This window comes from Pseudorca crassidens, chromosome 8 (assembly GCF_039906515.1).
Source record: "Pseudorca crassidens isolate mPseCra1 chromosome 8, mPseCra1.hap1, whole genome shotgun sequence".
Lineage (NCBI taxonomy): Eukaryota > Metazoa > Chordata > Mammalia > Artiodactyla > Delphinidae > Pseudorca > Pseudorca crassidens.
Genome location: NC_090303.1, coordinates 33,116,405 through 33,132,380, shown reverse-complemented (window position 1 = coordinate 33,132,380; position 15,976 = coordinate 33,116,405). Strand labels below are relative to the sequence as shown.

The 15,976-nt window shown below is 39.9% G+C and overlaps 1 protein-coding gene across 2 annotated transcripts in view; it reads right to left on the bottom strand.

The window, feature by feature from the left end:
* Positions 1-15,976, bottom strand: part of RAPGEF5 (Rap guanine nucleotide exchange factor 5) — a 222,007-nt gene that overhangs the window by 92,445 nt on the left and 113,586 nt on the right. For both annotated transcript variants that reach the window (XM_067746170.1, XM_067746171.1), the window contains exon 9: positions 6,958-7,083. In XM_067746170.1, the coding sequence (XP_067602271.1) occupies positions 6,958-7,083 (126 nt within the window). The remainder of the gene's footprint in view (positions 1-6,957; positions 7,084-15,976) is intronic.

Below are 15,976 nucleotides of genomic sequence, written 5' to 3'. Positions count from 1 at the left end.
CCTTTTGTCTTAAAGCACCCATTATAAATTCAAATGAAACCAAACCACCAAAGATTTCTAGTGTTACCTGATCAGACAACAACCTACAAAGTATTAATATTGCTATATTAATGCAGACCAGGCCTTGATAGGGGTAGAGAAAAAAAGAATATAAGGTTGCCAGGGGTCTGGAGTGAGGTACACCACTGAGAGGAACAAAAGTCAAGGAAAAATAACCTATTTTTCAATATTTCTCCTTAAAGATTTCTTAGACATACTAAAGATGATATGGCTATTTTATTTTTACAAGTAGAAGAAATGAATAAACCTGGGGAGCAGCATCTGTACCATAGGGAATCCAAGATCCACTGAGAATATGGCTTTGATAAATCAAACTAACTGAGACAGTGTCCATTTTCTTAACTGGGCCTTTAAAAAAGAAACGTGAATATTTTCAGAAAAATAAATGAGTATCATAAGGACAAGTCCCTCTCCGCTTAAAATGTTAAAAACGTTAAAAACTGAAACTAATATTTTTAAAATGTTGAGACTTGCAGTGGGCTTTCTGTGAGAACCTAGAAATCCAGCTAATGGGCAGATGGCCCCCCAGGCGGCATGAGCACAGCACTGATGTCCACCGGCTGCCGTTTTTCCGGAAGGAAAAAAACGAAACCAAAGCAGAATTTAAAGTGAACCAAACTTGTAAACCTTGCTTTTGAAAACAAAGAACTTCTTTTTGGATTGCTGCCACTGTGGATAGGTCTACCAGAGGTATTTCCCTCTCCCTGAAGGCCTGGGAAGTGTGTGGTTCACTTGTTTTCCAAGTGTGAATTTGTTTCTCCAGCTAGACTGTAAACTTCTTGGAGGCAAGACCTATCTTCTATCACTTTCGTGGTTACTCTGTGACCAAATGAATCCAGATTAAAAATGAACTAAAACAACTCACTTAAGGATGCCTATTTCCTCTAAAAACGTATGTATGTTAGTACCAAACCAACACAAAGTCGGGATTTTGTCATTAAGAAAAATACATGGTTTCTACACAGAATTTCTCAGCAGTGGGCAACTTAATATATTATGACTTGCCTAATACATTTGAATTCTGGCTTTCAATACTAAGCAATAATGTTATAACATTCTATTTGTCTTTAGTTTCCTGGTTAAACTAAATTACTGGTGAACTTCAAATAATGCCATGATTGGTCTTAACTTTACTCGCTTCGATGTATAATGCAAGTTTGAATACAGAATGATAAAACCATTTCCTTTTAGTATTTCACGCAGAGTATAAAGAGGGCTTTCACTTTATATTAAGCTGCTTTTTTTTTTTAAGCAACAGACCAAATGAAATGCAGAGACCAACTTCTAGTGTGTGCAATAAGAGTAGCGGTAGCCAGAATACTCCAACCCACTTCTGCCCTAGTAATCCACAACCAGCAAACCCTTTGACGCAAGCAGGAGTCCAGGATGAGGCTGCAGGAAACAGGGGAAAGGAAATTCCGGTTGAAGTTGAGAGATAGGGACCCTACCCTGGCAGCCGACTATGCCAAGATTCATTTTCAGAACGTGTAAAATCCCCTTCCCACCCATATTTCATGAGTGAATTGGAAAAGGGGAAGGAAGTAGGGTGGGTCCCCAGACATAACAAAGGAACTGAAGAAAGCAGGGTGGGGAGAGGGAGGGATACAGACAGGGTCCCCAGGGAAAGCATCACTTAGCACGGCTCTCACATACGTTTTACAGACCTTCATTTCTGCAGTTTGGAAATTAGGAAGTCAAGTTCAGGAGCTGCTTGTTAGTATTTCTACTCTACAGGTTAATACACTACAAAGCATAAACGACATTTCGGGAAAAACTGAGTTTCGGTTTTCTGGTAAACAGTGCGGCGGTATGCCATTAAACAGCAACCACATCTAGATGTATACTTTAATCCAGCTATTTCACAGATACTAAATGTGAACAGTTTATACACTTTAAAAAGTTAGGACTCAAAATAAGCTAGTAGCTTAGCATTCCCTTTTCATTTTTCCTTCCCACACTTCACCACCACCATCCCTTCAATATGTAGCCGTCTGTCTGTCTTTCCTTCAGGGCTGTCCTCCTAGTGGTGCCTCTTTCTCAGGACTATCATGATTCTTGTCATCTCAGCTTCCTGTCCTCCTACCAGGCCTCCCTCCGGTGATGACAGCTGAGAGAAGATGCCACCCAGGGGCAGTCAGACTTGAGTTCACACTTACCCCAGCTCCGCTTAATCACTCAACAGCCTCAGCTTTCTGACTCATCACACTGAAATAATATCGTTTACCTCACAGAAGGGCCCCCTCATCCTACTTTCTTACGAAAAGTAACAAAACAAGTCAATGCCTCTTCATTATTTCTAGAATGAAGTGAAACGTCTCAGCCCTCAAAATCCTCCACAGTCTGGTCCTAATCTCATTTCTCACTAACTTTTCCATCTCCTGAATCCTTGTCACCATCTCCCTTACCCCCATTCTTGGTACCCTGGTGACAGAATGGTTTCGCTTTCCAAAAAATACGTTGTATTTTTCGATATTTCTGTGCATTTTCTAATGCTATTCTTTCCTCCAGGAATGCTCTTCTTCAGTTTGGATTGTTTAAATCCAACCTAAAACCTACTTTAAGGTCCACATCAAACTCAACCTCTGCCATGAGAAAGAATCCTGTTTCCCCACGTGTAAATTCTTCCTCTGACACCCATGTATCTCTCTGGGGATTATCACCACTGCCTCCTTGTATTGCTGTTATCTGTGTCAGTATCTTTTCTCCACAACCTGACTATACTCCTTCAGGTAGGAACCACCATGGTTACTCTGGATCCCCTATAACATCGGCTTCAATAAAGGTGTACTGAATGAATAAACGACCAAGAGTATTCTAGAATAACAGTATAGAAACACCAACTCGGACTATGGGTTAGGAGAGCATCTCTAAAATCACAGTTAGTTCTGAAGGAGGCACACACATCATTGCAGCCAATGCCAAAGCTCTGGCCAAATAATTGAGTTCATTTTGAGGTTGCCAGAGATTCTCTGTGCTTAAGGTATTGTCCAAGTATCTGGGTCTCAGAAGAAGTAGTCTCCATACTGTTAGCCAGAAACTCCATCAAACAATTTGTTAACGAGATAAACAGTGTTCTGTAGCATAAATCTCAGACACTTGAAACACACTGCAGGACAACAAAACAAGGTAAATGTCTATGTGGCTTTTTGGCAAAGGTGAGCAACCACTCTGGTGATAAACAGAACTTTCTCATGTCTGTACCAGGAAACTGTAATAACAAATTCAAAAACTGCTTGGTATAAATTAGCACACACATTCCCCCATTATCCCCCATTGATAATTGGCAGAATTATCAAATTCTGCCAATTTTACCATCTAAACGACTCAACATCTGTGGCCTTCTCATTTCCCAGAGCTGCCACCCTGCTTCAGGCTTACATCTCACACCTGACTCACAACAATAGCTCTCTAAGGGTTCTCTCCAACACTTCCCTGTTCCCCACTCAATTTTTCCTCTAAACCAATGCCAGAGGGATCTTAAAAAGACCACATCTGATTATGCCACTTCCCTTCTCTGATGGCTTTCCTTCACCAGAAAGGCAAGTCTAAACTCCTTAGAGTGGACTGCCAGGTCTTTCACAACTTACAGCCCACCTCACCCCACCTCATTTCCTAAGAATTGCCCAGGGCTCAACTCATGTGCCTTCCTGCTGGTCCCTCTGCCTTAACTGCTCTCCCTTGTCCTGTCCTTCTATGACCATTAGTCATTCTTCAAGCTCAAGCTCAAAAGTCCCCATTTGGTAACACGTGCCCCTTCCTCTATGGATATAATCATAGAATTAAGCCTAGAATATATGATGCCCACATAAGAGGCAATTTCTTTAGAGAATTAATGGCCAAATGTTAATCTCACTCTCATAATGTTTATAAGAAACAGCCATTTCTGTCCCCTTCTTAAAGTTCTCACATAATTTTCAACACTTAGGACTGAGTGCTGGCTAATTCTGCCTACAGCTTGTTAATATAAAATAGGAAAACTAAGTGCTTGCTGAGAAACTCGTGATAATTATACATTTAACTTTTTTTAAGTTTCAGAAGCCCCTTGGCAAAAGCACAGAGTCAAGTGTTTCTCTAATTGCATCCATTTATAACCTAATCATGGCGTTTACCAGTTGAAAAAGATATTAGCTATGCCCAGTCAGAAATCTCGAAGCCCCTTCAATTTGTAACAAGATGTACCAGCAACAAAAGCTTTATTCCATCAAATTCATGTCTATCTCTATGCAGTAGTACCACAAAGTAGTTGCCTCATTTTGGCATACATGTACAAAAGGGGATGTGACATTCTAGGACTGGAGAAACAAAGTCATTTATTGAAAAGAATGGCTCAAGAGGCAACTGGGATTCTAACTCAAATTTTACCACTGTGCACTTAAATAATTTTGGCCCAGGAATGGTAGATGAGGTAGTTGACGCATTTGAGAATCACAAAAGAAAGGAAATCTGTATGTAACTCTAGGGTTTGGTCGTTATTGTTATAAGAATAGGAAACTGCAGACCGGGTTTACATTAAGTAAACTGCAATTTCCTCTGTATATTCTGTGTGTTATAACTGAGTTTTCATGAACAAGAACAGATGACTGCTATCAAAGAGAAAATGAGGGCAGGAAAAATGAAAATGCTGCAATCATCTCATGGACACTGTGAATTCAGTGGGCAAGCAAAGGTATCTTTATAACAAGTGCTTAAGACATAAAAGAGTGAAAAAAGCTACCAGATGATTTTTATTCCTTATAAATTATTGTAAAAAGTAGAAGCACCTAGTATCAAATATCCTGTTTGGTAGAGTACTATGGAAGTCTCAGCCTTGAGGGGTGATCAGTTCAGACGGTGTCACCTTGCAGGAGGGAGACCACAAAATGGCTAAGTTTGTATTTATCACTAAGGAAGAAAGGGCCTTCATAGTCACCTTTCCTGACTTTCAGCTTCAGTAGGAAAAGTCTACACAGAAAAGGCCATCATTCCAATATTTATAGATACCTCATCTTTCCTCTCAAAAATGTACACACTTCAGAGCTGTTATTGCATCAATATTATGACATTGATGCAAGAAGTAAAAAACCTTAGTGTTCTCTTTTACAATCTTAAAATGAAGGTGTAAAGAGACTAGTGAGTACACAACTGCCAGCAGAGTTACGTAAGCAAACCTTCCACCACTAAATTTCCGTCTCATGGTAAAAGTCCTTATAATAAAGAGCAGCGAGTTCAGATTTCTGTTACTATACATTTGGAGTGTATTATACGCTCATTAGCTGTAACTGTAATATTCTGGATTCAACTAATAAGGCAAAGGCAACACGGGTACCTTTTTAATAACCATAATGCTGTCTGTGGCCTAAGGCTGATGATTTCTCATCTTGGTGAAGTGGTACTCTATCTCCTATTGGTTCGATTTTAAAAGATCTCACCCTCCCCTCAGGTTGTCACTGATCCACTGAATTGAGTATGCAATCCATTGTAAACTATGTCATCCATTTTAAGGACCACTAAGAAAGAAAAATGTTCCCAGTTAAACTAGGACATGTTTTCCTATCATCAACTTTAAGACTCATCCTGATTTCAGAAATGCTAAGATGTGTGAGGAAAGTGCACCTTGAAATCAATAAAATGTAGCATATGAAAACTACTGCTCTTCTAATTAAAATGAATCGAAAGGAATATTGTTTTGAGAAATTTAGGACATGAACCAGGATATTCAACTATTCTAAGGACACAGAAGAAGTTAGGGGTCAGTCTTAGATATACATGCAGTCAACCTTCAGGGTGCTTTTTAACAATTCCAACAAGTCCCTTAACTTTTCAGTAGTACCTACCGAGGTGAAGGCTCCTGAGACCTCCACTTGCACTTAAAGCCAATGGTCACCTCTAAGATCATTGCAATCACAAGGCTTTGAAACTGCTAATTATTCTCCCCCTTGAGACACCGATGCTAACGACTTGCCGAATGGTTAGAGACGCATTACCGTCATCAAACTAAACAGCGTGCCATCCTTGGACTTCTCACCTCCTCTCCAGCTCAGTAAATCCCTGGCCTTTCTACTGATGGCCTTGGAGCAGAAAAAGCACGAAACAATATTTTTCCCCCTTGGAAAGGGTTGAAAATAAAACTCCAAGAAAAAATTAAAGTCAGAGAAAAAAGATGTTCATAAACACTGAGGAATTTTTCCCCTTCATGAGAAATCCTGGAGAGCTTAGCACGGAGAGTGAAGCCTTACAAACAACAACAAGAAGTCAACAGACCACAATGTAAAGCAGAAGAAAGTGGTCCCATTGTCTCCCTAGCATGACGGCAGCGTTCTCAGTTCTAAGGCTCAATCTGAATAACTGCTTTCAGGAGAACTGAGCAGAGCGTCCCTTTCCTCCAGTTGAACTACATCCAAACAATATAACTCTTGTTGGAACACGAACGCTCACAAGATACTGGGAAAACTCCCTTCTGACTCTCTCACTTAGTGTGAGCATCTAGAAACTGTTCGTCCATTCTTATCTGTCTCTTGTGACTTAGGATGCATTTGTTTGATAACTAGATTCACCCCCTGTGCTAAATATAAAAGTACATCGTAATGTTCTCTCAAAACTCATATTCCACACACTATCTGATGGGGTGAAACTCCCCAAGTCAAACCTGAAAGCCATCAAATAGACATGCATTCATATTTGCTCCCATGCATTCTTATATTTCTACATGATTTACTTCTGTGAAGAGATCTCTTACAAAACCACTGGCTTAGAAAATTATAGTAGTTGTCATTTTTTACTAAGAAGCATGCTTTGGGGGGGGAAAAACCCCCAAACCTAAAGAACTTAAAATAAAATATTCTTTCCTTCAAACACACAAGCAGGTAGAAACATTTTCCACCCCTTCAAACCCGCATCCCCAAGAGGAAAAGGGCTTACATGTTCAGACTTCTCCTGTTCTTTTTTGTCCGTCTGCAAAAATTGACAGTTTTCTCTTGCCAGCTTCTGGACCAGTTCAATTCGCCCGATATCATCTCTCTCCTGAAGTTTGCATATCACCCCAGCCTTAAGAGTTGGAGAAAAAGCAAAGATATACTTAAATCCACAGTCCCAGGACATGACACCACTGCAAAGTTCACCTTATAACAGACTCATCTTCTCTGTCGTCTGGATTAAATCATGGTCTTGGTAAAATATTTTGCCTTTCCAAAATTGAGATTGTAGTATCTTAACCTAATGCCTCACCAAAAGACTTAAAGTGAGATCATTTATCAGTCTACTTTAAGAGAGTGAAAGGCAGAGCAAACTAAATCATTTGCTACTAAAGGGCGCTCCTGATATGCCACTATTTGTTCCTGACAGCCTGTTTCCTGTTACATAAGCCCAGCAAGAGGTTAAAAACTCATGGGAAAGTTAGCCAGGAATTACTCTGGCAATAAGGGTGAAGTGATAGAGTACTAAAAATAACAGTACATAACCTCCTAATTCCTCAGCTCCACCAGCTCATTCCATGTACAAATTCACAGTTCACAAGAAGATCACAAGATAATTCTTCTGTTTTCATAACTGGAAAGTTACTATGGGGCATTATTAGTAAAATACCTCCAATGTTGCATAAAATCTGGTGGAAAAGTTTATTAAAAATAAACTGCAAAAAGAAAGTTTCAAATTTCATCAGGGTTTAGAAATGGTCCGCAAAGCATCATACTTTTTATTACACCCACGTTACCAAATAATAATAATATGAAGAAGGAGAATCTAGGACTTTGATCAGAAACAAAAAATGGTTATATCACACACATTACAAACTGTTTCTGCTCAAATTCTTTCAAAAATGGTTCACACTGACATATCAGGACACGATCTAAAAGGAAATCAGAAGTTACTCTTGGCAGGAACAGCCGAAACTATCAAGTCTTTGTTTTACGCTATACAATCTATAGGATTCGAATGGACCCAGCAACATGACCAAATATGGAGAAGGGGGCAGCAAGTGATCACAGCTTCAGGGTCTTAACAGTTTGTACTAAAGACACACATTTTGTTGAGTGGGCATCAGAAAAACGGAATTTTCCATTCAAAGCAATGACTAAGTATTTATTCCTAAGGGCAAGGACATCATCTTAACTAGCAGTTTCTCCAACAAACAGGAAGGAAACAAACAAAATCACTGACGTGGCCCAAATCAGATTCCCATGGAACAGCAAGTGGAATTCCTCCACCAAAGTCAGACATTTATGTTTACAGCATCCTTCACAAGTGGTCTTCCAGTTTGTCTCCAAGGTTTCCAAGGACAAGGATCTCAGTTTATCTTAAGACAGCCTGTGCAGTGCTGGAGAGCCAGAATTATTGGAAAGTCCCTTATCATGCTAGACAAAACGCTGAAACCACTGAACTTCAAACAATGAGTACTAGTATTGCCTTTAAAGCAACTGGAAGTATGTCTATTTTTTATCCAATATGACAAACTTCCAAATATTTAAATACCACTATTTATGATATCCTCCTTTCATTCACTCACTCACTCAACTGATTTTATTTGAACCACCACCATGTGCCAAGATCTATTATAGGTTCTAGGGATACAGTGGTCAATAATAACAATAAAAACAAAGTCCCACATGTCATGGAGCTTCTATTCACCAGGGGATGTGGATTATATAACATCCAGATATGAAACGGCAGATGGTAATATATGATATGAAGGAAAACAAAGCAGGGTAAGGGACAGAGAAATGTTATTAAGAGAGAAATGTCAGGGAAGGATTCTTTGGTTGACATTTGAGTGGAGATATAAAGGAAGTGAAGAATGTTACAGGCAGAGGAACAGAAGTGCAAGGGCCCTGAGGCTGGGGTGTGTTTGGCACGTTCAATGGAGAGCAAAGGGCACAGCAGGGCTGGAGCAGAGCCGGTAAGGGAGAGCCCGGTGGGACTGCTCAGAGAGGTGAAGCCGACCAGAACACGCAGCTTCTTTACAGGATGCGTAAGAGGTTTACATTCTTTTTCTGAACAAGATGGAAATACTTAGGAATGTTTTGAACATGGGATTGGAATAATCTGACATTTTAACAGGATCGTTCTCTCTTCTGGGTTGAGAAAACACTGTTAAGGTAGGGGGAAGCAGTTAAAGCTAGAAGACCAGTTAGGAGATCGGTCTTCAGACAAGAAATGGCTTGGAACTTGTGGTAGTGGTGGAGATGGGGAGAAGTGATTAAAATCTGGATCTGTTTCAAAGGAAGGGCTAGCAGAATTGGTCTCTAAGATATTTGGCCCGAGTCACTGGAAGGGTAGGGTTGTCATTTCCTGAGATTGGGAGACTTGGGGAGATCTAGTAAGGGATATGCTTATTAGACATCCAAGTGGAGCTGCCGGGTTGGCCGTCTGGAGGTCCAGAGAAGTCTAAGCTGGAGATAGGACTTTGGGAGTCATCATAATGTACATGGTATTTAAACCAGAGGAAGGACTGAAGTTACCAATGGAGTGACGTAAACAGAGAAGAAATCCATGAGCTGAGTCTAATAGTTAGATATTGGAAAGATGAGAATAAGGAGGAGGGGCTCTAGGAGGAGAACCCAGTGAGTAGTGAGGGCGGTGTTTCAAAGAGGAGGGAGTGAAAAACTGTTTCCAGTGCAGCTGAAACATCAAATAAGGAGTTCAAAACAACTGACACTGCATTTAACAAAAGTAACTGGTGACTTTGAAAGTAACTTTTTTTTTTTTTTTTTTGCGGTACGCGGGCCTCTGACTGCTGTGGCCTCTCCCGTTGCGGAGCACAGGCTCCGGACGCGCAGCTCAGCGGCCATGGCTCACGGGCCCAGCTGCTCCGCGGCATGTGGGATCTTCCCAGACCGGGGCACGAACCCATGTCCCCTGCATCGGCAGGCGGACTCTCAACCACTGTGCCACCAGGGAAGCCCTGAAAGTAACTTCTTTTTTTTTTTGGAGAAAAAAAGTGGTAGGGGGGAAGAAAGCCTTATTCACATGGTTTTAACAGAGAATGAAAGACAACTCTTTTGAGGAGTTTTACTTCAAGAAACGGGGCACTAGGACTTCCCTGGTGGTCCAGCGGGTAAGACTCCTCGCTCTCAATGCAGGGGGCCCGGGTTCCATCCCTAGTCTGGGAACTCCCACATGTATGCCGCAACTAAGAGTTCGCATGCTGCAACTAAGAAGACCACCTGCCACAACTAAAACAAAAAAAGATCTCACGTGCCGCAACTAAGACCCAGCAGAGCCTAAATAAATAAATAATTTTTTTTAAAAGAAATGGGGCACTAGTTAGAGAGTGATGTTGCTTGCTTGTTTAGGGTGAGGGATATTCCAGCACATTTATCTTTATTAGAAATCATACAGTGTAGAGGGAAATTTGATGATGTGGGCAAGACACAGGGCATTTTTAGGAGAAATGTCCTTGAGAAGGAAAGAGCATAAAGACCTACTCTCAGAAACATGAATATGAGTATTTCACTCACTGTAATAGGAGGGGAGGTGGAGTACGGGGGGAACATGCCAGTAGGTTAGCATATCTGGTGGTGGGAACGAGGAAATTCTTTTCTGAAGGCCTCTATTTCAGAAATAAGTCAGGTGATTAGCTGAGAGTAAGGACTGTGAGAAGATCCTGGAAGTATAAGAAAAGAAGGCATGTAATGGTCATTTCAGTTCCAAGGGTTGGCAAACTTTTTTTTGTAAAGGGCCAGAGTGTAAATATTCTAGGCTCAGTGGGGCGTGTGGTCTTTGGTGCAACTACCCAAGTGCCCCGTTTTAGCATAAAAGCAGCAAGAGACGGTATGTAAATGAATGAGCATGGCTGTGTTCCAATAACACTTTATTTACAAAAACAGGCAGTAGGCTGTGGTTTCTCAACTCCTGACCTGAAAGAAGAGGCAACCGGACAAGGAAAGTAGAATCAGATTGCCAAGCATTAATAAGGGCCCACTTGACTTTGGTTTTAGATCCTTTTACCATCCTAGCTGTCCTCCTTAGCGTGTATTGGTTTGTCAGGATTTTAATGGAGCCCATAACCTGAGATAATGCTGAATACATGGGCCAATTTTGAAGATGTTCTTTTAATCAATACTAGATCAGCAGTGTTAAGGACGCTCCTTTAAACTATGAAGGCAAGGAAATTATTCAGGGAAATTTCTACACAAAAATTATTAACATTCTTTAAATGTTTTGACACTTAAAGGAATATGTTTGTTATCTAGAAAATTCATTTATGTTGACCAACTAGGATTTCTTCTGTCTCCATCCCTGTCATCCTCACGGTGTTTAATATATTGTCCTGCTAGAGGAGAGAGGGTGTTAATGACACTGCAAGCTCTGGACCTGCTCCGGGGCTGCTTATTCAGTAGAGTGATGGATTGGTCCCCATCTCTCTCTGCTCCCCAGTGTGGCAGCCCTGTGTAATAGAGGGCACTTGTGGGATGGGGCCAGGCAGGGGTGGCACACAGGAGGAAAGCACCGTGAGCTAACTAATTTGGTGAGTGAGAATGAGCCTGTTACCTTTTCTCACCAGCACAGGCTCCAAAGCAACCGGGCTAAGCTTCCATAGACTCCAACTTGGAGAGAGAGTCTTTCCTTCTGTCTGTGGGTGCCATATGTATTTTTAAAAAAACAACTGATAATAGCATCAGCAAAAAAAACGGTAGGACTGAGCACAGGAAATTTAAGAGACCTTGACTATTTTTTTGGTTTCTGTGTGAACATGAGTTTTTTGCTTAGGATCCTAAACAGAGACTTTTCTTTCTTGAGGAAATACATTTTTATTAGAACCAGATAACTTGGGTTTACAAATTATGTATTTTAAACACAAAATGCTATTACTTTTAAAAATGGGTTTCAGATTGACTCAATTATTTCTTATTTATAATTAAATCATCTTATAATTTAGAAAGGAATATTGCTATCTTGATTTTCTGGTTTCTGCATAATTTCTAGATGCATTTTCACAAGATAATCAATTCTACAGCACTCCTTACACATAACTATCAAAAAAAGCTTTCAAGGAGGGTTATGAAAGCTTCTTCATTCCCTAGAGAACTTTAATCCCAGAGAGATGCCCGTACATCCTGGATAGTTTTATAAGACAGTTCTCTTTGGAAATACCACACTAAACCAGATGTTCTCTGGGGGGTTCCTTTCACAGTTCTGTAATTTAGTGATTTAATTCAAAAAAGCCATGAATTTATTAATATATTTTGAGAGCTTTGTTATGGTAGGAGAAGCAAGATAACAGCCCTTGATCTAGACTTTCACATTCCTGGACTACTTAATTTATCTGTGTGAAAATAATTATAAACAGTTTACCTAACACTGTTAGGCCAGCAAAAAATAAAAGATTAATGTGTAACCATCAGAAGAGTTATTTAAGAGCCTTATTTCAAGGTCTGCTTTGAAAAAAAAAAATCTCTGTAATGCATAATTAAAGCTATTTATATCATTTTCAGTATTTGAGAAGAGAAATGTTATCAATGTAAATGAAAAGCCTGTTTCCTTTATAAATGGAGTCATAGAAATGTTTGGTCCATTCTTTCAGTGGTGAAATGAAACTTGGACAGAAGTCCCTTAGGAAAAACTGCAAACTAAATGAACAGCCTTTATGACATAAGGTGAAAGAGCACAAGTTCTATGTATGGAAGCATTTTCTGCATTATCATAACCTTAAAAATCACCTTTTCTAAAACACCATGCAAAAATTGCTATCAAGGGAAGGAAAACCAGGATGAAAGAATCCACCTTTCATGAAAGCACTTTTGTGATAACAGAATGCTTTTCAATACAAATTCAGGGTATTCGGGTAAACTCGTATTGATTATTACATAATAGATTCATTTCTGCAAACTTAAATCTTGAATAGAAATTCATAAATTTTTTTTTTGTTACTTTGAACACAAAGTCCAAATGACAGAATAAAACACTGATGGGCTGGGATGGTGTAATACGTTACCTATTTCCAACACAGAAAGTAGAATTCTTTCCAGGAAAATTCAGAAGACAATTCATAATAAATGAATAATTTTAAAATTTTCATTTTATTATCCACTTTCTCAAATTTCTCCAGAGAAAGAAAACTATGACAAATTTCCTACTGGTTGGAACAGAAAAATACACCCTTTGATAACTGTGGAAAGGATCAAGAAAAGAACATACAGTGAAAAGTACAGGCGATAGAAAGTGTGATGGTAAAGGCAGGTTTACTAACGTCCAGGGCATCACTAGGACGGGCCTCAGACACCATGCTGGGGCATCATAGCGCCTTAGGAAGCTTTCAGTGATTCCCAGTCCTTCACTGTACAGATGAGGCAGTGCAAGTTCAGGGGGGGTTCACTGCTCTGGTCCCCCTCCCTTGTGGAATTACCTGTGTTGATACACCACACTGGTCACACAGACCCATCCTCTATAAACACCGCGTGATACTGTGTCCTGCCAAAGTGGGCCGGGGGCAGGGAAGGAGGCAGAAACCGTAGCTGCGTGGAATTTATTACTGTTATTTCCCTTAAATATGTTCTTAATCTATTACACTTATATAATTATCTCTTCTGATGAGACTAAATACATTACATATTTACATAATCGATAAAGTAAGGGGTTCATTCATTACATATATTTAATTCCTTGAATTTTCCGACTAGAATAGGGAGGTCACCAATATTTTAGCTTGTTTTGACCTGAGAGAAATTACAGCTCAGATCTGTATACATTACTGATCATTTTGCTAAGCAGAGCAGCAAAGCTGGCAAATAATAAAGTAGTTTAAAAAAGAGAGAATAAGTAAATTTAATAAATTCTAACACAAAGGATTGAAAAGGGTCATCTGTCTTCTATGATAGCTATCACAACCTTAAATAAGAGCTTTCTTCAATCTATTTTTTTTTAAATCACACTTTGCTGATAAAACAATCATGAACTATGTGGCAATCGATTTGTATAATCGACAGTTATTATCACTTAATATTAAAATGATTGATTCCAATGGAGGAATAGGAGACAAAATAATTACTGAATCTAGTAGTCTATGGCCACCCGAATAAAAGCAAGAATTTCCCAAGTTCAGCATGTTATAAATTACTCATTGAATATCTCACTAGAACCTGCAAAAATTCTATACATTTGATAAAGATTCTTTAATCCTTTAGTCCTAAATAAAGGGTTACAATGAGTGAAGGGTCTAGAATGTTTTCTGTAAGTGCAGATACCATAATGGCAGACAGAGCAACACTGCAGCCCAGTCCTGTTAGATACCTTAAATATTCAGACCAGAAAGCAATGTGATACTGATCATGACAATGATAATAACTCCAGGAGGCTATACTTACTGTGTGCCAGGCAGTGTTCTAACTGCGTCACATATATTCATTTGATCTTCAAAACAATTGTCTCCATTTTACAGATGCTAGAAAGGCAGCTTAGCATAGGGGTTAAAAGCAAGGATGTAGGAGCCAGACTACCTTGGCTGGATTCCCATCCCCACCACTTAGCAGCTCATCTGTGAAGTGGTGGTAAGTATATTATCTGCCTCATAGGGTTTGTTGTGAGGTTTAAGTATGTTAATAAAAACAAAGAGCTTAGAAGAGTGCGTTTGAAGTACTATCTAAGTGTTAACTCTCAATATTCTTACCGAAAAGGAACATGGGGCACCAGGGAGTAGTGTAACTTGCCCAGGGTTGCTGTGACAGTGCAGCCTGGCCCAGGAGACAACACTCTTAACCTCGTGGACGCTGCCTGACATTCACGGAAACTCTTTTATGTGCCAGGGTGGCACGCATTTTTATGTTGCTTCATTTCAACCTCATGACAACTTTATAACATCTCCACTTTACAAAGATGAAAACCAAGCATGCTAGCCACTGCCTAGCATGGTGGGGACACTTTGGTGACAAAGACACGGATGCCACCCTACAGGAACGAACTGGTTTAGAGACAATAAAGAACTTGCCTCCAGGCACCAGCTATGAGGAAGAAGGGCTGGGATGTAAACCCCAGGCTACATGCTCCCTTCGCTCTTCCTACACATCACTGCATGGAAATAGGGAGTTTCCTAGGCAGAAAAGATATTTTTAGAGAGAAAGGAAAGAAAGGAATCAACATATGAGGAGAGAACTAGAGTTTTCCGGTAGGTGGTAAGCGTGGGTACAGCAAGGCCCAGTCTCTCTGGAGTTAGTGACTGCCTTAACCCTTTACACACCCAAAGTTTTCAACAGCCAGGGGACATTTTCCCCATAGTGACATAATTCATCACGTACGGGGAAGGAATGAGAAACCAGTGAGCACTTAACTTGTTTAAAATATACTCTGAAGACTACATAATTATGCATCCCAGTGAATTAGCTCATAACTCTCCAAACCTAAAGAGAATCTATTCCTGATCTAATTATCGATTCACTGGTTTCAATTGGTTTCATGATTCCATTCCTCTGTACCTTCTGTAGATGCGCAGAGATGTCACCGTTGCTGAAGAAAAACCACAAAACCTCGTAGAACAAGGTCTATGCATCCATTTGAGATACACAGAGGAATAAAATTGCGTTAAAACAGACTTTTGTCCACAGAATAAGTCCAAAATAAATTAAAAATAGCAGTTTAAATTTAGACACTAAATAATAAACTGTCCTACTAATAACTTAATGCCTTAAGAAACCTTTGAGAAAGCTATCCTTGCCCAGGTTTGCTTGGAAGCCTGAAGTATAATTTCAGTATGAGCCTGTGAATGGCAGCATTCTGAATATCACCACGGCAAAACAATCCCAGACAAGTCCTTATATGAACTTACTAGAACATGACCACCTCTGCAACCCTGGCTGAGAAAGCTAATGTGATTATTCTGACCAGACTCCACAGACTTACAACTTTAAAGGTGAAGTGTGCGGGGTCAACCAAACTAAGAATCTTTTCTTCTCCAGGCCTACTGAGGTATGCTTAATATACAAAAAGTCACACACATTGAATGTATCCATTT